Source organism: Mucor velutinosus (genome assembly GCF_035048745.1).
Source record: "Mucor velutinosus strain NIH1002 chromosome Unknown tig00000165, whole genome shotgun sequence".
Lineage (NCBI taxonomy): Eukaryota > Fungi > Mucoromycota > Mucoromycetes > Mucorales > Mucoraceae > Mucor > Mucor velutinosus.
The window spans coordinates 1-26575 of record NW_027041913.1 but is presented as its reverse complement, the minus strand read 5'-3'; the positions used below and the strand labels follow the sequence as shown (position 1 = coordinate 26575).

Here is a 26575-nt window from a genome sequence, read left to right as displayed (position 1 = left end):
TGTTTCTTCAACACAATGTCTCATTTAGAAAGTGCCCTACACAACATCATAACTCAAGCGACGCAAGATTACAAGGATATTGCCACAAATGATCCTGTGGTGCAGAGCTCGGATGATAACACTGCTAAAGGGGATCATTTGGATCGTATCCTGAGAGCGCAACAGTTGGAGAAGAAGGAATTGTGGGATAAGCTTTACCAGGTAGCAACAGCAAACAGATGGGCTTTTGTGGATGACTGACACACACTCTGACTCTAGCTCGAGAATAGTCGTATTCAGGATCAAGCAAATGCAGTGTTCAATAGTAAATCAGAGGCGGTAACCTCGACAGCACGCAAACAACTGCAAGCGCTCATGTATGAGCATCGAGAGATCAACAACCTTGTAGCTTCAGAGATGGCCAATCTAGACACACTGGAGCAACCCTCAGACGATATATTGGAAATTGAGTTTAGAGAGGATGTGGACAGACAGATCAAACAGTATGCAAGCCTGAATCAGTTTGCTAAAAGACAGCTGGACCATCTCACTAGTACATTGCGCGAGGAGAAGAAGGTCTTGTCCGAATGTGAAGATGTCTATGCTGCGCTCAAGGAGAAGGAAAGAGAGCTGGCCCAAGAGGCCTATGTGCAGTCTTATCCCGATCAATTACGCAGAGAACAAGCAGAATGGGATTCACAGTACAAGCAAGATACACACGATTTGATTGATTTCCTAGACGAGTTCTATCCACCTCATGCGGTTGATGTAAGTATATTCCTATACAAGTTGCGAATAGAGGATTGACATTTTGTTCAATCATGATAGAATGCAGGCGTGATGGGAGAGCAATGCGAGTTAAAGGAGCTTTTGGAGGAACTCATGAATCAAGCGGTGGATTCACCCGACAATCCATACATCAAACTCGTGCCTGGCACATATTGGTCCCCCTATATCCAAACACTTGTCAAAGGTGGTGTTGTAAAATACCATCCTACAGACTCTTCATTCATCCGAGTAAATGATTTTACATACTAGAAACAATCCCACTCTCAACCTGTATATTTCATCTTTCATTTTTTTATTTCTTAAATGCATTAATAAAGCTCGAGCTTGCTGCTTGCTCCTCATAATATCTCTTGGTGCATGGTCTCGATTGGAGAATGTTTTTATCCAATTTGCTTTTGAGCCAGTGCAAAATGCCTACAGCATAGGCATCTGCTGCTGACTGATCTCTGCCTGCGAGCAACTTTCCATGGTTGTCAGACAAGGCCTTTTCAGTGTCATCCAAAAGCTGGTCCAACCCTTCTTTGTGTGTCATGTAAGTGCCGTGATCAATCAAAATCTTGGAGCGATCATCGTGCACATCCAGTCGTATCTTGTAAGCCTCTGCAAGTTCTGGATTGGATTTAGCGTACTCCTCCACCTGACGACGAGAGTTTTCCAATGTGGCTGCCATTTGACTGACATCTTGAGAAGCTGTCTTTTTGCCTGACAGCAATGACAATACTCGGACTTGTCGCCATCGCTCGATAAGTGCTACTACCTGCACATCATCAGCCGCAAAGATGGAGGGTTTGAACTGGTCATCCAGATAATTGGCGATGGCAAGGGTATCTGGAATTGGCTTGCCATGATGGACAAGGGTTGGTACCTGTCCTTTGGGGTTGAGTTTGATGTACCATGGCGATATGTTGTCCACACCCATTTGAATTGGACGCAGCTCAAATTGATCTTGAACACCCTTTTGACACAAGAGCAAAACACCTACATTGGAGAATACCGAGCCCGGGTTATAGTACAGAACGTTATTATTAGTTTGAGTCATGAGCGTTTTTTGTATCAATGAACGGAAAGAAAGAGTGAGCATATACAAAAAGAACGGAAATTTTATATAGGAATTATACTATTACAAGATTTAAACAGGATAAGAGAGCGAGAGAGGTAGGGACGTTGTTTAAATAAATAAAATACTAGTAGCAAGATTACCAAGAAACAATCTGCTTATGCTGTTCGACTAAATATTTGAATATCGAGCCTGGCGAAGACTTCCATTTTTCATGCCAATGGTAAGCAAAGATATTGTTTACATGATCTACATTGAAGCTTCTAACATTGTCAAATGCGTTGGGTAGAGCGTTGGATGTCTGACATTGCGATGGGTCTGTAAAGCACCACGGTAACACTGCCCACGGCGTGATCCTTGCCTTGAGCACACGATGAAAGACTCGAGCGTACAAATCTGGCCCTAATGATTTCAGCGGCTTCAATCCATTCACTGCACCACTCAATTCATCAGATGCCACGCTCAACATTTCGCAGACATAGGGCGATCCAGCAAAGAAATGCATCAGGGCACCCTCAAACCTACTATCGACAGTGGAAGCTGAAGCAAATTGAGATAGTTCGAAGCATGTTGCTTGTGTCAACCACTCCAAATGTAGCAATGGCGATAGATCTCGTACAAGCAGCACATCCAAATTGAACCAAACCCCGCCATACAAATACAGGGACACTAATCTAAGCAGCTCTTGCATATGTCTCTCTTCCAGCGCTCTAAGCGGTGTATGTTCTAACAGTGCAGTTAATTCGTCTTCAATGATCTTGAGCTGGATGTTGGAAGAGTTGACCGTGTGCCATAAGCTATCTGATTTGAGTAGATGAGATTTATCCTTTGACAAAATCCAAAAGAAAAGGGTATGTTGGGATGCTTGTGTGGCTGCAAATGAACGTAGACTGGCGATCTGATTCTGTGTGAGGTCGTTTGTCATCTGAGAAGACCAGTATGTATGATATACCGTAGATGAGGTGTTGGATGTGGTATTGGTGTTGCGTATCAAACCAGCATAATCAAAACACACATCACCTTCTTTGACAGGGACACTGGGTATGATTCCATAATGCTGGCTGCGTAGTGTATGCTTTGCTTTAAAACAAGTGGAAGAAAGTGGGCCTGATGCTGGTCGTGTTGAAGCGAGGTAATCTCTTGGTGTGATCCGGGAATTAAAATCAATGCCGAATAGTGTAAAGAAGGTAATCACACCACAGACGGTAGCCACAGCAACCCATTTCAGTATGGTGATGATAACCTGCTTTTTGTTTGGCCTCACCCTGGTCGTGGAGGATGATCCTGTTGATAGCTGGTTATAGTCTCTTTGCTGCCATGGCCATCTACTCATCTTTCTATTGTAAAGATGTATATGGAAAAGATAGAGGGAAGAAAAGAATGAAAAAAGCAAGGAAAAGAGGAGGCCCTATTTATTTTTCAAATTGTGATTGAATTCAACTTCCTCTTCGTCACTGTTTTCATCCCACTCCCAACTGCTCTTTCTGTCTGTTGATGACAATTTCATGCGTCTGATCAGAACAGGCGAGGATGATGTGCTTGATGTGGATAGCGAGTCTCTCCAGCTTTCCACTCTTGGCAATAAAGGCTCCTTTCCCTTTCTGTGTCTCGGTGTTGTTGTGGATGATGAAGATGTCGCCGGCGTTGTTGATCCAAAGAAACTGAATGGCTTGTCATGATTGTACATATTCTCCTCTTGCTCGTCTTCAGACCCATCCGTCAATCCTTCCTCTTTCGCATCCAATCCCTCGACCAACTCTATATCCTCTTCATGCTCAACCTCCTTGGTAGCCTGCGGTCCCCATGTCGCAGAGATCAGAATTGATGAGAAGGCTTCTGCTGCAAATCCTGCACAACCGCCAATGAATACACCGCAACAAATAGCTGCAACACAGAACATGATAAGTGGATATAATACACGCAACACGTGTAAAAGCAGATCCAAAGGCTTAGTAACAAATTGATGCCAGCAAGTGCCCAATAACCAGAGTATAGGGGATAGCATGTACATGGTGATCTTGATGATGAATCCAATCAAGTATTTGAAAAAGAAAATCGATAGACTTGCTGCTGTCGACAAAGCTGTGAATATGTGCATAAATCCATCTGTCGTTGCTGCTACTTTTGAGGAGTCTCCTCCCGCTAAATTGACAATGGTATCATTGATCAGTGAACTCACTTCTGATGCTACGTCCGCTGCTGTCGTCGCCTCTGCAGATGCAGTAATTCGAGTTGCCACCAAGAGTGCTGTAGTGCTGAACCAATGCTTCATTTACAACGATAAATGTGTAAAGAGAAATAAGATGCAATCCAAACCTAAACTTGTTAAATTACAACATCCCAGACAGTCACCACCTTCGTTGCATGCTTGATACGAAACCTGTTGCTCCATGTATTGCATGTGATCCCCTCGTTTGCATTATTAAAAGGCAAATTAAAAGTAGTACATCATGTGAATATGATTCGACATTGTTTCAACCGAGAAGATGGAAAGACAGCTTTACCATTTTATTGAATTCGATTCGCCATTATAACTTCTGTGAATCGGTGATCTTGTAGGCATATCCATTGCTCAGAATTCCACGCACGAAACTGCTTGAATTTCGTAGATTGCTATGGCTTAATTGCCAACGTTTCATTTGGCACTTGTTTGTATAGCCGCCTTCCAAAGCCTATTTTAAGAGAATGGAAAAATCAAGTTCTACTCAAAAGGAGGTGAGCAGAGATTACAGTTGCGCATTTTATGACTGGAACTTTTCTGATTCGCTTTGCTACATTCATACACTTGTAAACAGTGCATTGTTTTCATACTCTTGGTAGAAACCTACAGCCACTACCTCCACCAAAATCTAATTAAATCACCGCTCGACGTTTTGTTCTGATTTGATACTTTTTGAAATTTTTGGACTCGATTCGACGTATTTTGTTCATTTCGACTATATGAACTGTGAGAATCACACCACAGTTTATATTGCATTCTTGGAATACGTTTCAAGGCGCACCCAGTGGTGCTAGTAATTAAACGTGTCTTAAACAAACTTATTGAGTAAATCATAGATATATGAAATGTGGTTTTTGGGGTCAAAAAGGCGATCGTTTGATTTTCGATGAAAACCATGAGGTACCCCCTCATGGTTTGGAGTCGATTTTTTTTTGACGATCCCAAAAAAAGTTACGCAAAAGTGTCAGAAAGTAAATGCTAGCCCAGGGCAATCGTTTGGGTCTATTCTGACAGTATAAAACGGCTTTTAACACGAGAAAACAAGGCTCAAATACACCTAAATTTTGCTCTATTTCGCCTATTGACGAGTAGTAAGAGGCAATATAAGCATGATGCTTACTCGTATATGAATTGCTCATATCTATACAGACGTAAAGCATTCTAAGAAAGTCAGATCCACTACTGCAGATCATTTTGTGGAGGTTTAAACGCTAGAGTGGAAAAGTCAAAAGCGTAATTACGGTATAGATCAGTATGAAATGGAGTATATAATCAATTAGCCAATCTATCCCGCTACGCTCAATGCCGGCGTCCCCCTGTGGGCTCTCGCCAAAGACATTTTAAATCAGATATAATAAAATTTTGGTATATCAAGTAAATTTTAAACAATCAATTATTAGTTAGTAAAAGAAAGGTTATATCATAGCCTGGAAGAAGAGAGGAGGTGTCTCCCTCAGCATCTTTTTTGTTTACACTGATATCAAACAAAGCCTATTATTGGGACAATAAGAAAGAAAATTCAAATTTTATGCAGCATTTGTACATCACAATTGCTATTTTCTGATAGTAGAATTGTCATATCACTCGCTGCTGCCAATGCTCTTAATAATATGGCGACATAAAGCTGGTCATAAGTAAATACAGGACTTGTGTAATAAGATCTACAGCTACTTTTTTTTTTGAAATATTGTCATTTAAAAAGACATCTTTATGAGGTAAACCTCCCCAAAAAAAAAAGTATTTGCGCTAAGCAATTGTCCTTTCAATTCCATGATCCCCATTTAATCAGCATCGCAATCATCATTGTTATCTACAGAAAGGCATTTAAGTCAGCCAGCAACAAGCCGCCGCCAAAATCAGTTCAAACTCAGTATTTTCTGTTCAGGATTGGACAAATATTATCTTTTTTCGACTTCTTTAATCTATTTTATAGTATTCGACTATATAAGTTGTGATGATCAGCCTATGCTCCTTAATACATTCTTGAAGCATTTTTCAAGGCGCTTCTAATGATGCTAACTGTAATAAGTGTTTTGAATGAAATCGTTGAACAATTTAATAAAATTTGAAATGAGGTTTTTAACGAAAATAGCCATATTTTGCATATGAAAGCCTCATAAAAGTGGTTTCAGAAGTTGCTTTGGGTCGAGAGAAACATTTTGATTTAATGCATACCATGGTAAAAGTCTTCATTTTCAAGGTGAAAAACGCGATCGTTTGAAATTCGATGGAAACCATGAGGGGTACCTCATGGTTTTTGGTCGATTTTTGACCATGTTTTTTTTTTGGCCCAAAAAGCTGAGCAAAGGTGTCAGGAAGTTACTACTACTCAAGTACAATTGTTTGGCATCATTCCGGTGGCTCAGAAAGGTCTACATGTCAAGATATGAAGGTTTGAAAGATGTCAAATTTGGTTATGTATTGCTTTATTATAGAATTTATTTGCACGGCATGAATCACATCTTTGGTAGCTGAAGCCTTCTGGAAGGGCAGTTATGTAGCCTGTGCAACTTCTAATCCCAATAGGAGGCATATTGATTTTGGTAAAGCTAATTCATGCTTAGATATTATGGTTTTGCATATTTGCTTCGCTACAATCAAGCCCTCGTATAGATCAATGCTATCAAATGCTGGATTGGATGCTTAGTTGTCATAGGTTTGCATCTTCGCTTCGCTGCGATTAAGCACTCATATAGATCAATGTTGCCGTGTTGGATTAAACGCCTTACTGCCATGGCTTTGCATCTTTGCTTCGCTACGGTAAAGCCCCCCTATAAATCAATGCTATCAAGTGTTGAATTAGATGCGTTATGTCCTTCCCCCAAACCCCCTCCCCATTGCCGGTGGGTTTATTCACCTTGTACTGCACACAATTCTTTAAAATTTTGATTGGCTTTTCTACTTTTTTTTTTTTGAACGGTTTACAATATATATATATATATATAGTGAAGATCATAAGCCCTGAATAACTTTTTGGGAAGCATTTTGCTCTTTAAAAATTAAGGAACATCGATTGATGTCGTGATGTACATGATTGCACGAAAACTAGATTTTTCTATGAAAACCCACTTATATGTACACAAGGCAACAGGTTTGACGCATCGCATCAAGCTAATGCTTATCATGGATAATCGATGAAAAACATCAGCTGGTTGGGTTTACACAACTAGAGGAGCATTGGGGCTACAAAGCTCATGTTCTATTTTAAATTTTGAGATTTACATTTACACCAAATGTAACAGCAATCAATCAAATTAGTAGAATATCATTTGTCCACGTTTAGAAATTAGCAAATGGATCCAATCAATAACGTTGATTCGATTTGCACTGATGTGGGAAAAATCAAACTGAGTTGCTGGCAAGATAAACCTGTGATTATGACCACATGATGTAGTTCACGTATGACGTTGAGCGAAGAATATATGCAAATAACAACAGCCTCTTCTTGCATGAGAAGATATTGGCTAATCTCAGAGATGGAGATCTGGGAGATGGTATTTTAGGTGTATTAAAAATGGGCTTCATACAATGTGATATGGCAGAGCGCTATAGGATAATCCAGACAAGAATAGATGCAGAATAGAGCCAAGCAAATGCTTTACTGCTGTCAAGTGTCAAATGGTACCTATACAACACCTTAACCCCAAAAACTTGCTTACTTATTTGGGGCATTAAATTAACCATCTGGTTTAAAATGCCGAGAGAATACAAGCATATAAAAAGCTTGATCAGATTACATAAAACTACGGTTTCTTTCTTTTTTTCAACTTATCACTCCTATGGCTATCATAACACTCTACACATTATACAACTACCTGCAACGCTCCTTAAAACTAAACTATTCTACTACTTCCTTTGCAACTCTGCTACTCCAAGCACACCGAAAACTCATTTTTTTTCAACAGCAAGATCAACAACACAATGCGAGCAAATCAAAGCGGCCTGCTGTAACATTGGCTTCTGTCAGCACCAGTAAATCGTCTACCAAAGAAGATCGCCTTTATATTCTATATCCTGCAAGAACTCCAAAACTGACCACTGATCTGTTCTTCTCCTCCCCCAAAGACATTATCGAGCAAAAGCAACAGCAAATCGAATCCATCAAGCAGCAATCGCAATCAGGTCCCATCACTCCTCACTACAAAGCGCCCAGAGAGCCCATTGTGCTATGCCATGGATTATTTGGCTTTGATATTCGAGGACCACAAAACATTCCTGCATTGCAATTTCACTATTGGAGTGGTGTGGAGGACACACTAGCTAAATTGGGAGCCAAGATTATAGTGACCAAAGTGCCACAAGCGGGCAGCATATGGGAGCGATCACATGCATTGCATACAATCCTGAAATCCATCTTGGTTGGAAAGAATGTCAATTTTGTTGCGCATTCAATGGGTGGCCTTGATTGTCGCCATTTACTCGCCAACATCCATGACCGACCCTATCAAGTACAATCACTGACCACTATTTGCACGCCTCATCGTGGATCGCCTGTCATGGATTGGTTTCGAGATCAGTTTGGTGTGGGTCAGTCGCAAGTACCAATGCACACAACAGATGGTCAGCAATGGTCCCCAGCCACTACCACCATGTCGCCTATGAGCAACACACAACGTGAAAGCAGCGCTGAATGCCTCTCTGCATCATCTGCATTGAAATGGAGCTCCAGACTACCCACAAGCCTCAAGCTGGATAAACTCTTGGTAGATTGGTTTGACGAACCCGCCTATGCTCATCTTACAACTGATTTCTGCAAGGAATACTTCAATCCCAACACACCTGATGATCCCAATGTCAAGTATTACTCGTACGGTGCTGCAGCCAAGTTTCCCGCTTGGTCGTCTCTGTTGGGTATTCCAGGACAAATGGTGCAAGAAAAGGAAGGAGACAACGATGGCATTGTCAGCGTTCAAAGTGCTAAATGGGGTACCTATGTCAAGACAATTCAAGCCGACCATTGGGACCTCAGTGGCAAAAGGTAACGTCGTATATGTTGATGATGAGATGATGATGGCTAATATATATATATAAACCTATCTAGTCATATTCCCTACCGCTTCAGAACTCCTAAACCTGAGAATGGCCAAGAATTTGATCGTCTTGAATTTTATGCTGAATTGGCAAGTCATCTATATAACCAAGGCCATTAAGCTTTCCTATTATGTACTCAATCAAAATATACCCTTCATCTGCTATTTCAACTATTACTATGCACTCTTTTTATTCCAATTGCTAATAAACAACTGTTCCCATTACTATTACTATTGTGTGTTTTCGTATTTTTCAGGTTCAATTGACGCTTATAAGGCCATAAACATCAAATGGGTCATCATCTGTTCCAGTTCATCAATGTCCTCTGGCATCGTTTTATCTAGACCCAAGATTTTGTATGTAATAATGGTACCTTTGATATGTGCTATAGCTTCCTTTTTTCTCTTTCCAGTTGTCAAACAGCTATACACGCATATATCCATTGAGTATGGCATGTTTTGCAAGGAACATTACATCACTTACAGGTTCAATAATATAGTTGACAGCTTCATCATTTCTTCCGCTGCTTCCACACTTAATTTTCCATACACTTTTCGTGCAACAGTCAATGACATGATTGCGTAATTCGAGGCTAGTTCCCATTGTCCAGAATTGCAGGCATACATGGCAATGCGATCTGCTGTTTGGCCAAGAACAAGCGTATCGTCATGATAGATGTCTGATTGAAGCTTGAAAACCTTGATAAAGTCTTGTTTCTGTTTGAGCACTTCGACCTCCCTTTCCGCCTATATACATGTCAGCTGTTAGATCCATCTGCAACACACTGGCTCAATACGTTACCTTGATGAAATAAGGCCAATGAGGCTCCTGTCCACACTCACCACATTTGGATTGTTGTCTGTACAGGCGACCCTTTTTGCAGATTTGGCACTTGTAGATGCTTTCAGGAGATTTCTTATTGCTGTTCATCATGCCAGTCAATACAATATACCTATTTCAACGGAATGGTTCTTACGATGTATCCTTGCACGCATTGCATTTGCATTCGAATTGGTAGCCTTCTTTCAGCTTTTTTAAGCGATCATCCTTGCTGTGTATAGAAGCCAAGGGGCCATAACTGATGGTGATCTCAGTTCCTTTCTCGATAGGCCCCTTGACGCTTTGAATTTTTAGCAAGCAGGGATTTGTTGCTCCATCTCCAAAAGATACAATGGCATTTGGGTCGCAATCGTGGTTTACCTTACTGGCTGACAGGTAGATGGCTCTTCCCAACGTCAAGAATTCTCGCGACACCACAAGGGCTGCATCCACATCTACAGATTGAGCTGTCTTTACTGCAAATGCGTTACATTTGATCTGAAAGATTATGGTGATGATGCTATCGATGGCACTGTCTGTTAAGTCAAGGATGGATGCTACTTTGATCAACTTGTCGCGGTAGTCTTTGACGAGGCTTGCGTCAAAAGAGTCTCTGTTGGATACAAAATCCAGCAAAATGTCTGGTCAAATGTGTCAGACTAGACAGCTTCTGCTTGAATACTACCTTCCTACCTTGATTTTGTGATTTGCTTACAAAGTATCCTTCCACTGCAAAGACGATATCGGCGTCTTGTTCGGATAGCTCAGGGAAGCGACACAGCCATTGATGGCCTTTTGTCCAAGCACGGCGTTCGCACTCTTCTGAGCAGTATTGGGCCTTCCATTGGCAATCTTTGCTACAACATGAGCGAATATTATGGCCCTTCAACTCTCCAAAGCAGTAATGGCAGCGAGTTTTTTTGTATTTCTCATCAATTTGTCGCATGAAAGGCTCCTCAGTCAGCAGTTGCTCGCCTTGGTTGATCTTTTCTCTGGCAACACAGAACGTGCCCTTGCCGTCCTTTGTCTTTTCCACCACCTTGTTCCATTTACCTTTGCTAGCCTGTATGTCCCAAGCAGGCGTCGAGCTTTGATTAGTGTCTTGTTGCTGCATCATCGCAATAAATGTCAAAAAAAAAGAGGTTAAAGGCAAAAGGGGTGTTTGAAGTATATGTGTGTTTGTGGTTCATGTATCCCAGTTGATGGCAGACGTCTTGTTTAGGCCAATAGAAACTTGTGTTAGCATATAGTTTTGATGCATTTTCACGTTAATTCCTTATCTTTTTTTTTTTTTATTCCAACATTCAATGCTATTGAACCTACCAGCAGAGCTTCTCATTCGCATCATACAAGAGATTGAACAGGTGGGTGACAAGTGCCAACTACTACACACATGCAAACAAATGAACCATTTGCTATCTACGCATGTCGCCTGCTGGAAGCAATTGGATCTCTCTCCTTACGACAGCACCATTGGTACCAACAGCCTCTTGACCTTTCTCAGAAACGCCAATATCCCTCTCTATACTACTCATAAGAGCTCTGACTCTATTACTGCTGCAATTACAGCGCTGGATCTAAGCGGCTGCTGGAACATATCAGAAGAGTTGGTTGTTGCATTGTCACGCTCACTGACGCACCTCACTCATTTGTCGCTCAACGGGTACCGGCTGAATACGCCCATCTTACAGCGTATCCTCAGGCAGAGAAAGCTGCAGCAGAACGTATCTCCTGCAATTGCATTTGAACAACAACGTGATCATGTATATCAGGTACGCCCATCGCATGACTTGAGCTCCATGGCCATGGATCTCTCTAAAAAGCAGACGCATCGACTCAAAGTACCACTCGTACTGCTGACTAGCATAGTATCCAGTCTGCCTCATCTCACATCACTATCTATTCAATATCAAGACCTTGGAGGGCGGCACTCATTTCCAGAATTCAGACATATTCGCCATTTGGATATATCATCATGCATTATTAGTCAACCGGCATTGCAGACGTTGCTTCGAGTTGTGGGCCCCAATCTTGTGAGCCTGAAGATGCTTAATATCGATCTGAATAATCTCTCCTGGCTTTCTGTCAGTCAATACGGCAAGAAGCTAGAGTGTCTGCACGTGTCTTGCAATGAACCGTTGCTGCTGCCTAGCATTCGCCATGTGGTTGGTCATTTACCCCTCTTGAAGGACTTTCGACTGACTCGTATTCGCACCGGCTCCCTTGACCCTGTCATTGAGAGGCTGAATCCTGACAACCTAACCCGGTTAGATTTATCGCCAAAAATGAACATATACCCTAGATCAACAGCCAGTAGTAATCTGAATCCTAGCAGAAGGTCTTCCAGAGTGCAGTTATCGCTGGATTCAGCAGCAACCACGTCGCCAACCATTTTGGCTGTAGCATCCAATGGCAGACATAACAAGCACCCACCTCAGTCACACAAGTTCTCGTTATCCATATCCAATTACGCTACAACAGAGCATGATCTCTTGCTTTCTGATGCATCGCTTGAACGCCTCTCTCACTGCCGTCAGTTGGTAGAGCTAAGACTGTGCTTTCCTACCATCACGGCGCCCTGCTTGCACGAGACTTTGAAACAGTTGTCCCAGTTACAGATACTGGAACTTCGTCAAAAGAACGATAAATCGACCGTTGACTTTCTCACAGGTTTGAAATACTGCCAGCATTTGAAGGAGCTGCTATTATTCTCGGTGCATGTGAGCCAAAATGCCGTCAACACTATGATCTCTGATGAGTATCTATTGAAGTCTACTTGCAAGCATATTACTATTAGTGATGGAGGAGCTATCATCGAAGATAAATCCAATGTTGATGCGCTTTTATCAGCCATGAATGCGCTGCAAATTCTGTGTCTTGGGCAACTTATTCGGCCCATTACCTGGTTTACAAATGACAAAAGCATAAACGACAAGCAAAATGTTCTCTTCTTCAAGCAAAACAAAGTGTGGCACGCTCAATAGTTCTCCAGAATCCCCAGAATCTGATCGGAAGCTGTATTTACCCTAATGAAATGCCCTGAATCTTTTTGTAAAGAGAAAGTGTGTGTGTGTGAGCTCACATGGAAAAAGTTTTCTTTACTACTGTATTATTTTTTCTATATCGCATTCATGTATCATAAATCATTATTTATTGCTCTTTTATTATTACTGTCCATACTCACTGCATATGCCCAAGATGAATCTGAGGAAGACTCGACATCGTCCTCATTACCGTTACCATCCACCACCCAACAGCCTTCAACGTCCGAGACGAACAGTGCTGACGAATCAACACAGCCTGTAAATGAAGAACTAAACAACTCCAAAAACCTATTCTCGACACCACCACGGATAAGCGATATCACAGAAACAGTGCAAGTGAAACTGTATTGCGAAGTGGATAAAGCTTTTTGCGGAAAGGTCGAACACTCATTGAAACTAGCAGCAGCCAGCTTTGCGCAAGTTGTAAACTTGAAAAACAAGATTGTGTAAGCAGATGGATTTGGCTGCTAAGCAGAGAATAAAAGCTGATGACACCAATGTATTAGATTCCAAGCCTCCTATTACAGTTTTTGCAAAAAGACATGTTCCAACAGCACTTATGGATGGGGCACACCGAGCTCACAGGTAGTATACATTAGTATAAAATCCAGAATACATGCCTGACCCAAAGGCTTTCTATATTTAGTTTACACTAATCTCTTTAAACGAGGCGGATTCAAACTTTATTTATCCACAAGCATTAGCCAAGCAATTGACCCTGTTTACTGACAGCTCCAACTGGGCTAATTACGATGTAGCCATCGATATCAACCATGACATGTACATGAATGCTGTAAATTACGACAAAGTATCTGATTGGAATGGCACAGGCATTCCACCGATGGGAGCCTACTGGTTCAACAATGACAAACCCATCGAAGACTATCAAGTGGATATGGAATACCTCATACTTCACCAAATGATACATGGACTGGGCATGGTGAGCTCTTGGGCTCCTTATTTTTCAGACGCAAATTCACCCTTTCAAAAGCTGCTGAAAGGGTTGATTACACCTGAAGACAGCCTCAAATTCATGACACCAAGTCCATATTGGTTTGTAAAACATTCGACAGGACCCGCTTATATTACTGGATTCCAGCCCAACATGATTTTTGACAAATTCCTCAACTTGATCATACCTGCAAGGAACGAAACGAAATGGCTTGTGGACTATAGTTTCGATCTACAAAGCTTCTGCGTCAAGGAAAACGACGCCTTCATTGTGAATTTCATGAACTCATTTCTGAATAATGCAACACAGTCGGCAAGAGCAAAGACCATCTATGTTTCCATGGCACAGCCCAAGACATTGTCGTTTCAATTTGCTGCAAATTGTGGGCAAAGTGCGTATTATACAGACCCTTATCTCAATCAAACGTATCATTCCATCCAATTGATGACTGGTCCCAATATTCTTGAGGATACTACCTTGACAGAAGAAGCTCTTTATCGACCTGGTATCTCCACCTCGCATGTGGATGATGATTATACCGGCACGCCAGATTTTCTCATGACACATAAGTTTCATCGTGGAAAGACATTGCAACAACTAGTGGATGAAGCCTATGCCAACATACCCGAGATCAAATACAATATCACCCAGAACATTTACGTCAATGTAACCACGGTGCATAATACAACGGTAGGAAATCATACAACAAGTGCAAATGTAACCACAACAGAAGAGAGAAATCAGACAACGCAATACATTTACAAATATGCCATTGGGCCTGGCATCCTACGTATTTTGGAGACGATCGGCTACTCCACAGTATTGACAAACACCAACTACACGACCAGTGTCATCAAGACCAAGAAACCATACACTGACTGCGATGATAGCAACAACAATAATTATTATGGCCGTGATGACCAGCAAGTTACTGCTTCGTCTAAATCTGATGCGGCACATCTGTTTTCTGTTCCTATTTATTTGCATGTTGTTGCACTGGTGATTTCATTTTGTATATTATAAATCCTACTCTTACCTCATGATCTCACTTTTTGACCCCCCCCCCCCATTATTAAGTAAGAATCTCCACAAAATGATCTGCAGTAGTGGATCTGACTTTCTTAGAATGCTTTACGTCTGTATAGATATGAGCAATTCATATACGAGTAAGCATCATGCTTATATTGCCTCTTACTACTCGTCAATAGGCGAAATAGAGCAAAATTTAGGTGTATTTGAGCCTTGTTTTCTCGTGTTAAAAGCCGTTTTATACTGTCAGAATAGACCCAAACGATTGCCCTGGGCTAGCATTTACTTTCTGACACTTTTGCGTAACTTTTTTTGGGATCGTCAAAAAAAAATCGACTCCAAACCATGAGGGGGTACCTCATGGTTTTCATCGAAAATCAAACGATCGCCTTTTTGACCCCAAAAACCACATTTCATATATCTATGATTTACTCAATAAGTTTATTTAAGACACGTTTAGTTACTAGCACCACTGGATGCGCCTTGAAAAGTATTCCAAGAATGCAATATGAACTATGGGGTGATTCTCAGAGTTCATATAGTCGAAATGAACAAAATACGTCGAATCGAGTCCAAAAAGTTCAAAAAGTCTCAAATCAGAACAAAACGTCGAGCGGTGATTTAATTAGATGTTGGTGGTGGCTACTGCTTGAATTGCCTGGCAAAACCAATGGTAGTAGGTGACAATATATCTATTCATCCTCATAAAAGACACTTTAGAGTACAGCAAGTTAAGCTGAATAAGAGTTCTATATGTGATGTACGTTGAAATAGCTGAATAAAGGCGCATTTACTAATGGTTTATGTAAACATTAAGGATTTGTATTCTAAATAGAATGCACAAGAATGAAATTTTTCATGTCTTTGAGAGAAAGAGGGAGCCTTTTTATCCTATCGCATATATGAGGTACATAGATGAGATTACTCTATGGTTTTTATTCTTTGGCCCTGTGTCGATGCGCATCTTGTGATTCTCCTTCCAATAGAGATACATCAAAATCAAGCTCCTGTATACGGTGATAGCTCAAGCATATGTATTTATCTCTCCATCACTACCATGTACTCCCTCATATGCTCTATGAGCTTATTTATTGTTTCCCCCAATCTCTCCTTGTTATGTTATTATATTACTCGCTTTTATTACCCCTCTCATCCCCCTTTCTCTCTCTCTCTCTTTCTTCCTCTTTCTTCGTTTAGAGTTGCAACAAGCGACCCATGCCTCCGCTTCCGTTGTCGCAGCCGCCCACCATCAGCGCCGCCGCCGCCTCTCTTTTATTTACTTCTATACATACATTTCTTCAATAGCGGCATACATAAGCATTTGTAACACTATTTGTTTTTACATAGCTTTGTTTACATGCATCGAGGCATGAAACTAAATGACATAGTTCATCTATTTATCAATTTGTCGATCTTGTTTATATGTCTAAACATTTGTTCATATATGCCTGTTAATCATGATACTATGGCTACCTTTGGAAAATCAGGTTCATGAAAAATACACCTATTAAACCTGTTGTTGAAGCATCAGGAACAGCCACTGCAATCTATACATTACATTCAGAACAACAAAAACAACAACAACTTTTTCTCGTTTCATCTTTTTAAACCCTTCTTTTTTTTGAATTTGCTTGATCCACCCCTTCAGCCGTTGAAGCACTTTTTTACGGTAATATATCTTTCAACATTCCGTGCATTTTTCAGAAAAGGGATATTTGTATTAATTATGATTCATCATCGATCGAGGTTGAAATCAGATAAATCTTGAATATGTCATTTCACTTGAAAAAAAAAACACTTGGCGAATACTAGTGTATATACAAATCTCCTTTAAAGAAGGCTCCTTTAATTCCATACAGTCTCGAACATTTTACTGTTTCAATACTAGAAACAAGTTTCTGTTCCATGCTGTACCATCACCGGATATCCAACCGAATCACCAGTCCATCTCATCCTATGTATATATGTGCACATAATGTAGCACTGCTAGCCAAATTAAATGCGCCTCATACATGTTTTTCATCAGTCTAAACAAGGTAAAGCAAAGCTATAGATGGATACACTGGACTAGTATATACAGTATTCCAAGCCGGAGAGCCATAAAAAGTAATTTCTATTTGTTATTTCAACCGAATCATGTCAATATTAGAACTTGAATAGATTATATGGTGTTGTTTGTAAATCTGCAATTGGGCCAGATCTATTGCTGATATGATTAATGATTAGACCATACAGGTATTATATATTTTAACTATGCACGTTCCGGCGACACCATAGTCTGCTTATGTAGACGAGCAGTGCATTGTATATATTCGAATAAGACGTTGATCACATACAATCCACTGGTATATGTTGTGTAAGGAGATGATGAAGGATGATGATATCAAGTCTAAAAAGGAGCTTGTACTAATGACATGTATAAAGGGGATATTGGCAGAGGTTCTATCCGTATCATACACATTTCGCTTTGATTTAACCATATAAACCAGCAGATAAAATCATTCTTTCAGCTTAACCCGTACAGCAAATAAACAACAACAATAACAATAACATATGTGGATTTTTGCATGAATTTAGATACGCAGGGGGGGGGGGTACTCTTTATATACACAGTTATGGAGATAAAATGTGATTATGTATACATCACAAAAGAATTATGTATTGCCACCAATCTACATTATAGGAGTTGAAATTTTGTAGCAGAACAGGATGGCAACATGCCGCTCCTCTTTAGATTTATACTATGTAACCATAATCTCATCCTCCTGCCTTTGTTCAAGGCGATAAAGAAGGGGTGGTCAATTTTTTCTAAAATCCCCCTTTTGAAAGGAAATAGGAAAGTTGCATAAACAATAATCAATATAAATATGGTCGAGCAAGCGTAATACCTTGTTCTTTTCTCTCTCTTTTTTTTTTTTCCCCCCCTCTCTTTTTTATCACCTTTTTAAAATGCATCCTCTTGTACATTCACCAACACAAACAACTTTGAAATCAAAGTGGCACAGCTTCAAGACATGGTTCACACCTGATTTAACAAAGAGACGTCCATCGCAATGCAGCACAACATCTACCACATCTACGGCATCCACAAACAGCACAGCAATGAGCTGCTGCTGCCACCAGGAAGACTCGCTATTTATACCATCGCACACCAAGAGACCATCATTGACCGGATCAGAAGGGCTTGGCATTGTAGTCGATAAATGCATGTCTCCATTTCGCAGAAGACCTTCCAATGCTTCATCCGAACTGTCCATGGTAAACACACAAAAGGAGATTGAGAAAGTGTATGAACTGTACAGCTTGGCAATGGATGAGCTGAATTATGCAGAAGATTCAAGAGGATCGCCGTACTATTCAGGTGATCGGATTGCAGCCAGAGAAGCCATTGAAAACTGCGAAAAGTCATATTCACTCTTTCTGGTGCAGACAGAACAGCAGAACGATGACCACCTGAAATCTACCATTGGGTTCAAAATATCAACCCTAAGATCAAAATATGAATCTCTGCCATTACAAGATGACCCACCATCGTTTTAAAGTATCAAAGGCAACCCACAAAAAATTACCCTCTTATTTATTTATCCCACATTCCCTTCATTCAAGGCCTCTCCAACACAACATATCTATACATATCAACTCTATACCTATATACGTCCTATATATATTACATACCTGAACTCTCTTTTATTCTTATTCCTATTCTTATTGTTATTACTATTTATCAAACACTTGAAACCTTCCATCTGGTGTCACCCTACTTTATATATATATATATATTCTTCTCTCCCTCCTCCCCCCCCCCATTTAAAAAATCAAAGCCAAAACTACGTAATTTTACCAAATAAAATGTGTGTTTCTTTCTTCTCTATCTCTCTCATTCCAAATATGCTCGATAGACTTCCAACCGATGTTTTATATGATATTTTAAACCTAATCGACAGTACTTCCTTGATCCGTCTTTCGCTTGTATCCAAATATTTTAATTGTATAACAAACGACGAACTCATTTGGAAGAAATTATGCGCTCAGGAATTTAATATCTCTCAAGATAATGCGTTTCGAAACAAGGGCTGGAAAAAATTTTATCAAGGACTCAAACACCATGCTAAAGTGTTCACTTGGGGAGAGAACTTTGATGATCGCTTGGGATTAGGTGATAAATCGCCTGCTATTGTTGCTGATACGGGTTTCATACCTGCCAATCCTCGACTTAGGTATGTATATTCTGGGCAAACGTTTGACGACAAAAAATGCCAAGCTATTGACGACTCTTGGCTAGAATGCCTAGATTCACAGCAAGATACCCCAACCAAGTGACAGTACCTCAGGAGGTGGCTTCTTTAAAGGATAAGCATATCATTGATATCACGTCAGGAGGCTGGTCTATTCATGCACTACAAACAACTGGATCAGTGTATATGTGGGGAACGGTAAGCAACATGATGATGTTATGGTGAATGCACAGATACTGATACGCCTTTCAGATGCAACAGGACATCTCGCCCAGAAGCTCTGTTGGCACAAGAAGACTGCGTCTACCTACACTGCTGCAAGACACCAACGAGACCCAACAAAAGGTTCAGTTTCATAGCATTTCTAGTGGTAGAGGTCATGTTATCGGACTAGCAATAGACGGATCCGTTTGGCATTGGTCTAACCATATTATGCTGCAACGAGTCGATTTGAGCACAGATGACAAAGTCGTACAGGTAGCTGCAAATTGGAACTACTCCAGCGTCTTGACCAGCACAGGCAATCTCTACATTATACCAAAGCCTGATTTGATCATTCCATCACAAGTAACCACGGAACCTCAACCCACACACATTGTATCCAGTGGCGTCTCGATTGCTCAATTACTGCCAGGTCACACAGACAAGATTATTCAGATTGCAGGATTGGATGGCTTCACATTAGCGTTGACAGAGTTTGGCCGTGTACTCAAGATTGCAACATTGGATCAAAATGCGCTCAACAACCGACCTATGCAATGCGTTGTGGAATTAACGCATTTTAGCAGCACAGAAAATGAACATAACAGTCGTCAAGGTGCAATGCGTAGATTCCTCACAGGTGCATTTAATAACTTTGCTGTGTATACCAAGGAGAAGGTAATGCTAGGCAATGTGGATGCCACTGGCAACACTGAACCCACCCGGTTCGCTGAATTGGACAATCATGATGTATGCAAAGTGTCTTTTGGAGAGTAAGTGTCTGAGACAAGAGTAATATACACAGCTTTATTCAAATGTTATATCTTATATGTATATATAGCTACCACTATGGTGCATTGACAAGTCAAGGCAAGCTATTAACTTGGGGTAATTATAGTTCTGGAGCATTGGGACATGGAAACATTTCGCATGAAAATCATCCAACTCCAAAGTATGTCGAGAGTTTGGCTGATAAGTTTATATTTGCAATTGGATTTGGTGGATGGCAGAGTTCCGTATTAGCAATTGATAGAGTAGATGATGAAGATGACGATGAGAATGGTGGTATAAATGAATAAAATAAGACAGCTGGCTAAGCTAATTTGCGCTTTCTGGATTCTTTTTCTTTGCCCTTTCTGCTTGCAAGTGCCGTTGTATCATTGTACTGGATTAGTTCAGCATCGATGCAGGCCTTTTTCTTTCTTCTGCTTTGATGGCTGTCTCTTCCTCCTATTAATCGCACAGTTAAATTTAAAATGATGGGGCCTTCTTGAATGGAGTAATCCTGAAACAGATTATCATTATCTGTCAAAATGCGGCCCCCCAAAGACCTGATCTTCTGTTCTTCGACGCTAAATGTTGTTGTGCTGGCTAATTTTTGCTTCAAATCGTAGACAGTGCATGGCTCATTTGGCTTGAATTTGAGGCAAAATGGACCAAATCCTGAAAATGAATTGATCACAACTTGAAAATACATTCAAGACGAGTATACTGCTTTTTTTTTTTCTTCTTGTTTTTGTGTACAGGTGCTGTTTGAAAATGTTTTTTTTTTTTTTTTGATGTACGCGTTTTTCGTTTTAAAGAAATATAAATATATAAAAAAAAAAAAGTAGTGTATCCAGAAGAAAAGAGAAAGATTGAGAGGGAGGAGGGAGAGTACAGAAAATAAGGGGTGCGTGTGTATCTGTGTGAGTGTGATTGTGTAGGCGACATGACGTATTATACATACTAGGCTACAGAGATCTCCTTTTCAGCCTGTACATTTCAGGTTTTTGATTTGTTACTACTACCAAGTTGGGTTTGCCTTTAAACGCCACGCAAAGAGCCAGAGTGAGATCAAATTACATTGGAACCGATTTCCAACATCTGAACCCTTCTGGAATTTGGAAAAAACATGAGATCTCCTCTTTCACTGCACCCATTATACCCACACGCCCAAAAACTTATTTCATTAGAGATGACATTTGATTTGCGTGTGCTGTCATACTTCTATAGTTTTTGCCCGTATACATCTTCCTTCTTCTCTACTATGTTTGAGGCATATGAGCTTCATATTTTAATACACATTTGTGCAACGCCTTCCATGTACAACTCAAGCAATGTACATCAATAATTCTCGCATCTCCAAATGTTGAAAACATCCCAATTGTTGAGATGGTTCCTCTAACACTCTGTGGTGTCCTGTTTACGAAGAGCCTGTTCAAGAAGGGCTACATTGATTATACTTACTTGATATCCTATATTTGCTCGCCCTTGATGGCACTGATGCATTGCCGCATCGAGAGCCCCTCCATGTACTCTGCCAGCGTCAACTTCAGCATTGCGGGTGAAGGTCTGTCGATTCTCCTGCTTATTTGTGTCGCCTTCTTGGTTCGTCAAAAGCCTGAGAAGAAGTACCACAAGCTATTCATTGTCTCCTTCTTTGCCATCTTGGTCTGTGCTTTGTTTTCCAAGAACCCCGGTATCTGGTGGATGTCGGCCTATTTAGCACTGTTTACTGTAGTGATTACCAAATTGACAGAGGACTACATGTATGAAACCTATGAAAGATTGCCTAGCACTGAAACACAATAAATATCTATTCTAGTTTTCTAACCCCTCATGTTCCTGAATCCATGATACACTGAAACCAGGCAACAGCAGAGTGCCAGCATCACTCACTCGCATTGATCGTCGTGACTCGAGTAAAACCATCAATGGATGTAGGGTTCTAAAACTGAGTTGTTTGACATTTCATCTGATGCTCTTGATGGAATGGATAAATTTTTGACAGTTCACTTGCTCTTCTTCCCGTTATCAGCACCATTTACCTGAGCATTAAACGTCAATTGACTTTGTCTTTGTTATAACATGTCTTATTCCTTTACTCGCGATAGAACAGCGGAATTGAGGGTACGTAGCATCACTATCCATGCGGACCATGACACCGCACAGGCTCTAACTTGCTGATCACTAGCAATCTTTTGAAGGAGGGAGCAGGCCCATAAAGTAGGTTTATTGCTATGAAATACACAGACACATTCTAACATTAAGCAGCAGCAATCTTCGGGAGAATCATTCATTCAGCAACGATGCTGGTTACTTGACGCCCAACAATAGCAATGCTACCAACACAAATACGCCCACTAAACCTCGACCCACTTCGAGATACTATTCTGGCGCAGATATCACTACTATCAACTCGTATAATAATGACTACAACACTACCAATAATACATTTAATACTACTACTAATACTCACACTACTCTCAATATTGATAATTCACCATATTCATCTGCATCTTCAGTTACACCAAATACACCTACAATCAATGCTCATAATTACAGTAGATACAATGGTAATAAACCACCTCAGGTTCAGCCCGAACAAGTGATTGAAATGAGCGAAATGCCTGTGAGAACGGAACCTGTGGATATCAACACATTGGACGGATTCTTTGAAGAGGTACAATTGCTAGAGAGAGGGAGAGAGAGGGAGAAAGGGTATATGCGTGTAGCATACAACTCATAATAGACTCTAGGTGGAATCGATAAAGGATGCCATTACAATGATCAATGAAAACATTGATGCTGTCGAAAGACTTCACACAGCAGCACTGATGAGCTCCAACGAACAGCAATGGTCGCAACTCTCGAGTCAATTGCAGAACATGAAGAAAGACACGACAAGCAGAAATTTGAGTATCAAAGCAAGAATGACAGAATTGGAGAATGCCAATAGTAGACAGGGCCAAACACCAGATGGACAGATGCGCAGAACACAGGTTGGTTTGAATACAGTCGATTGAGCTACTCATGCTGACTCGTAAACACACTCTAGTTTTCTGCCCTGAAAAAGAGATTTATGGACACCATTCAGAGATATCAAGACATTGAGCGAGCTTATCAGCAAAAGTATAGGCAGCGTATAGAGCGACAAATCAGGATTGGTAAGAAGAGCTTGAGACTTTCTATCTGGCGTGTAATCTTATCTTGTTGATTCTAGTGAAACCTGAGGCGACACAAGATGAAATTGATGATATCCTCGATAATGCAGATGACGATGCTCAAATATTCGCACAATCGCTCATGCAAGCAACGAGACGAGGTCATGCTAAAGCCGTGCTATCCGAGGTACAAAACAGACATGATGACATTAAGAACATTGAAAAGACCATTGTGGAACTTCATCAACTGTTTATGGATATGTCATTATTAGTGGAACGTCAACAGGAGACGGTAAATGCAGTTGAGCAGAACGCAGAGACAGCAGCCGTTCAATTGAAGGAGGGTACGAACCTAGTCAACAGAGCCATCATGAGTGCAAAGGCAACAAGAGCCAAAAAGTGGTGTTGCTTTTTCCTCACCATTGGCATTTGTGTGATGATTGGCATTTTAGTGTGGTGGTTTGGCTTTGATCACAAGGTAAATTACCATGCATATATACAGGCTATACTTGGATACTGATGTGGTATTTTAGGGTGTTGGTGGCAACTAAATGGCTTTTCTATTTGGGGAAAACCAGTCTTTTACTTTGAATATATAAAACGAGCATTTCAAATCTCAACTCGTTTGGCTCTTGTCTTATCAATTCCCATTTTCTCCCCACCTTCTTTTCTTTTTTTAATTGAAAGAGAGAGAGAAATGCCCAATACTATCTACAATAATAATAAAAGACAGGATGATGGAATTGATATTCCAAGTGACGAAGGTATCAACAATTTTGACGATTCCCCTTACTTTGATTACCATCATTTAAAGGCCATTGAAAATGTGAGTTTTACTGCTGCCATAACATTCATTAAGAACGTAATTTAACCCATCTGCCATCATTGACAACAGCATGATAGCAAGTACCTTTGTCAGAGCCTTTCCGTTTCACCCGCAGCACACCATCTCTCTGATTTGCATATCGATGATGCCCAAGCTCTTCCCACGCTACCACGAGTACCTGAGAAATCCAGCTTTTTAAAGGAACCCGTTACACATACCGCGGATCCAAACGCTAAATTTGAGGCTAAAGGTAAAGCTATTCAGAAACAAACACTATTGCGTTGCCATGGCAACTCACACACGAATTAGATGATGCTATTACTGCCGAATTGTGTGTATTATACGGAAATCTTCAGAAATGTCTTGATTTACGTGAAAAGTACATTACTCTCTCCAGCCAACGATTGATGGATGATCCACGTAATCACGACGATTGGGAAATCTACCCTGCTCCACCCCCCAAATCATGGCCCTTGCCCTCGCCCGAAGAATTGGAGCGTCGCAAAGCCAAAGAGAAGGCTCGCGAGGCCGATCCGGTTGCTGCAGTCGGTTCCGATTTTGATTTCGCTCAGTGCAAAATCCCTGGTCCTCATGTATATAGCTTTGGCGTTGGTCCTGATGGGTTTTATCAAGTCTACAAGAACGAGTTGGATCAGACTGCTGGACAACCTCTTCATGCAGTGCCCTCGCCTCGAGAATTTTACGACGACATGGAGTTCATTTTGAGCGTGATCAGTGATGGACCCGCCAAAAGTTTTGCTTTCCGTAGACTTCGATATTTGGACAGCAAATGGCAAATGTATATCCTCTTGAACGAGTTTCAGGAACTGGCTGATTCCAAGCGTACGCCTCATCGTGATTTCTACAATGTCAGAAAGGTGGATACTCACGTCCATCACTCTAGCAGCATGAACCAAAAGCATTTGTTGCGTTTCATCAAGTCCAAAATGAAGAAGAGTCCCGATGATGTGGTCATCTACCGTGATAACCACCATCTGACCTTGCGTGGTGTATTTGAGAGTTTGGGATTAACTGCTTACGACCTCAGTATCGATACCCTGGACATGCATGCTCACAAGGACTCTTTCCACAGATTCGACAAGTTCAATTTGAAATATAACCCCATTGGAGAGAGTAGATTGAGAGAGATCTTTATGAAGACAGACAACTACATTCAGGGCAAGTATCTGGCTGAAATTACCAAGGAAGTGGTGTCAGATTTAGAGTCGTCCAAGTACCAGATGGTGGAATACCGTGTCTCCATCTATGGCAGATCCATCGATGAGTGGGATAAATTAGCGAAATGGGTGGTCAACAACAAGCTGTTCTCTGCCAACGTGCGTTGGTTGATCCAGATCCCTCGTCTCTACAACATTTACAAGGCATCCAACGCTGTCAACAGCTTCCAGGACATCATTACCAATGTGTTTGAGCCTCTTTTCCAAGTGACAAAAGATCCCAGCTCCCATCCTGAGCTTCATGTGTTTTTGCAACGTGTCATTGGTTTCGATACAGTCGATGATGAATCCAAGCCTGAGAAGCCCATCTTCAAAGACTTTCCCCTGCCCAAGGACTGGACATCCAGCGTCAACCCACCTTACAGCTACTACTTGTACTATATGTATGCAAACACGGCTGCGCTGAACAAATGGAGACAGGCACGTGGATTTACTACATTGGTGTTGAGACCTCATTGTGGTGAGGCAGGTGATACAGATCATCTCACAGCTGCCTTTTTGACCTCATATGGTATCAGTCATGGTATCTTGTTGCGTAAAGTACCCGCTCTTCAGTATCTCTACTATCTCGCTCAAGTCGGTATTGCCATGTCCCCACTATCCAACAATGCTCTCTTCTTGACTTACGAACGTAACCCGCTTCCTCAATTCTTCCAGCGCGGCCTCAACATCTCTTTATCCACAGATGATCCATTGCAATTCCACTTTACCAAGGAGCCCTTGATTGAGGAATACAGTGTGGCTGCTCAGATTTGGAAGTTGTCTTCCACTGACATGTGTGAGTTGGCTCGTAATTCCGTCATTCAGTCTGGCTGGGAGAACCAAATCAAGAACCATTGGATCGGTAAGGATTGGCACAAGCCTGGTGTTGAGGGTAACGATATGCAAAAGACCAATGTTCCTGACATTCGTGTGGGCTTCCGCTATGAAACCTTACATGAAGAGCTGGAAGCACTTCGTCGTTATGCTCCCAAGGGCGAGTCCACTGAACACGAGCCCCTCAGCAAGAAGGATTTCGTGGGCGTGGCTGGTCTCGCTGAATCTTCATCCATTCAACAGCATTTGATGTTGAAATCGCCCGTTGATAAGGGCCATATCGGCTCATTCCCTGGTGCTGGTCTCGTCGCTGAACGTGCTAAACTGAGATCTGGCCACTAGTGCCTTTTTTTTTTTTTTTTAGTTTGTAAATATAATAAATCCTTTGCTTGTGTTATCTATTTAAAGAAAA

The 26575-nt window shown here is 41.1% G+C and overlaps 14 protein-coding genes across 14 annotated transcripts; 9 read left to right on the top strand and 5 right to left on the bottom strand.

Annotated features, from left to right (window-relative positions):
- Nucleotides 1-15: 15 nt before the first annotated feature.
- ATC70_002934 (uncharacterized protein) lies at nt 16-1017 on the top strand (the record flags this gene model as incomplete). Its single annotated transcript, XM_064822304.1, has 3 exons — nt 16-201; nt 259-747; nt 808-1017. The coding sequence occupies 3 exons, from the start codon at nt 16-18 to the stop codon at nt 1015-1017; spliced, it is 885 nt and encodes a 294-aa protein (XP_064678904.1).
- A 43-nt stretch (nt 1018-1060) lies between these two features.
- ATC70_002933 (uncharacterized protein) lies at nt 1061-1807 on the bottom strand (the record flags this gene model as incomplete). The annotated part of the gene is made up of 1 exon (XM_064822303.1): nt 1061-1807. One exon carries the CDS (start codon nt 1805-1807, stop codon nt 1061-1063), a length of 747 nt encoding a protein of 248 aa, XP_064678903.1.
- Nucleotides 1808-1964: 157 nt separating this feature from the next.
- Nucleotides 1965-3158, bottom strand: ATC70_002932 (uncharacterized protein; the record flags this gene model as incomplete). The annotated part of the gene is made up of 1 exon (XM_064822302.1): nt 1965-3158. One exon carries the CDS (start codon nt 3156-3158, stop codon nt 1965-1967), a length of 1194 nt encoding a protein of 397 aa, XP_064678902.1.
- Nucleotides 3159-3233: 75 nt separating this feature from the next.
- Nucleotides 3234-4097, bottom strand: CLA4_2 (Protein kinase; the record flags this gene model as incomplete). Its single annotated transcript, XM_064822301.1, has 1 exon — nt 3234-4097. One exon carries the CDS (start codon nt 4095-4097, stop codon nt 3234-3236), a length of 864 nt encoding a protein of 287 aa, XP_064678901.1.
- Nucleotides 4098-7825: 3728 nt separating this feature from the next.
- ATC70_002930 (uncharacterized protein) lies at nt 7826-9196 on the top strand (the record flags this gene model as incomplete). Its single annotated transcript, XM_064822300.1, has 2 exons — nt 7826-9024; nt 9088-9196. 2 exons carry the CDS (start codon nt 7826-7828, stop codon nt 9194-9196), a joined length of 1308 nt encoding a protein of 435 aa, XP_064678900.1.
- Nucleotides 9197-9346: 150 nt separating this feature from the next.
- ATC70_002929 (uncharacterized protein) lies at nt 9347-11010 on the bottom strand (the record flags this gene model as incomplete). Its single annotated transcript, XM_064822299.1, has 5 exons — nt 9347-9500; nt 9561-9823; nt 9879-9999; nt 10054-10537; nt 10590-11010. 5 exons carry the CDS (start codon nt 11008-11010, stop codon nt 9347-9349), a joined length of 1443 nt encoding a protein of 480 aa, XP_064678899.1.
- Nucleotides 11011-11299: 289 nt separating this feature from the next.
- Nucleotides 11300-12880, top strand: ATC70_002928 (uncharacterized protein; the record flags this gene model as incomplete). The annotated part of the gene is made up of 1 exon (XM_064822298.1): nt 11300-12880. One exon carries the CDS (start codon nt 11300-11302, stop codon nt 12878-12880), a length of 1581 nt encoding a protein of 526 aa, XP_064678898.1.
- A 147-nt stretch (nt 12881-13027) lies between these two features.
- On the top strand, nt 13028-14915 carry VPS52 (Vacuolar protein sorting-associated protein 52; the record flags this gene model as incomplete). The annotated part of the gene is made up of 3 exons (XM_064822297.1): nt 13028-13386; nt 13447-13525; nt 13587-14915. 3 exons carry the CDS (start codon nt 13028-13030, stop codon nt 14913-14915), a joined length of 1767 nt encoding a protein of 588 aa, XP_064678897.1.
- Nucleotides 14916-17870: 2955 nt separating this feature from the next.
- ATC70_002926 (uncharacterized protein) lies at nt 17871-18461 on the top strand (the record flags this gene model as incomplete). The annotated part of the gene is made up of 1 exon (XM_064822296.1): nt 17871-18461. One exon carries the CDS (start codon nt 17871-17873, stop codon nt 18459-18461), a length of 591 nt encoding a protein of 196 aa, XP_064678896.1.
- A 348-nt stretch (nt 18462-18809) lies between these two features.
- Nucleotides 18810-20436, top strand: ATC70_002925 (uncharacterized protein; the record flags this gene model as incomplete). Its single annotated transcript, XM_064822295.1, has 4 exons — nt 18810-19138; nt 19204-19354; nt 19409-20130; nt 20199-20436. 4 exons carry the CDS (start codon nt 18810-18812, stop codon nt 20434-20436), a joined length of 1440 nt encoding a protein of 479 aa, XP_064678895.1.
- A 14-nt stretch (nt 20437-20450) lies between these two features.
- On the bottom strand, nt 20451-20834 carry CYR1_2 (cysteinyl-tRNA synthetase; the record flags this gene model as incomplete). The annotated part of the gene is made up of 1 exon (XM_064822294.1): nt 20451-20834. One exon carries the CDS (start codon nt 20832-20834, stop codon nt 20451-20453), a length of 384 nt encoding a protein of 127 aa, XP_064678894.1.
- Nucleotides 20835-21511: 677 nt separating this feature from the next.
- On the top strand, nt 21512-21931 carry ATC70_002923 (uncharacterized protein; the record flags this gene model as incomplete). The annotated part of the gene is made up of 1 exon (XM_064822293.1): nt 21512-21931. The coding sequence occupies one exon, from the start codon at nt 21512-21514 to the stop codon at nt 21929-21931; it is 420 nt and encodes a 139-aa protein (XP_064678893.1).
- A 276-nt stretch (nt 21932-22207) lies between these two features.
- Nucleotides 22208-23834, top strand: pzh1_1 (serine/threonine protein phosphatase Pzh1; the record flags this gene model as incomplete). Its single annotated transcript, XM_064822292.1, has 7 exons — nt 22208-22249; nt 22314-22345; nt 22394-22802; nt 22879-23121; nt 23178-23286; nt 23343-23761; nt 23817-23834. 7 exons carry the CDS (start codon nt 22208-22210, stop codon nt 23832-23834), a joined length of 1272 nt encoding a protein of 423 aa, XP_064678892.1.
- Nucleotides 23835-23980: 146 nt separating this feature from the next.
- ATC70_002921 (uncharacterized protein) lies at nt 23981-26505 on the top strand (the record flags this gene model as incomplete). Its single annotated transcript, XM_064822291.1, has 3 exons — nt 23981-24109; nt 24179-24359; nt 24419-26505. The coding sequence occupies 3 exons, from the start codon at nt 23981-23983 to the stop codon at nt 26503-26505; spliced, it is 2397 nt and encodes a 798-aa protein (XP_064678891.1).
- Nucleotides 26506-26575: the final 70 nt, after the last annotated feature.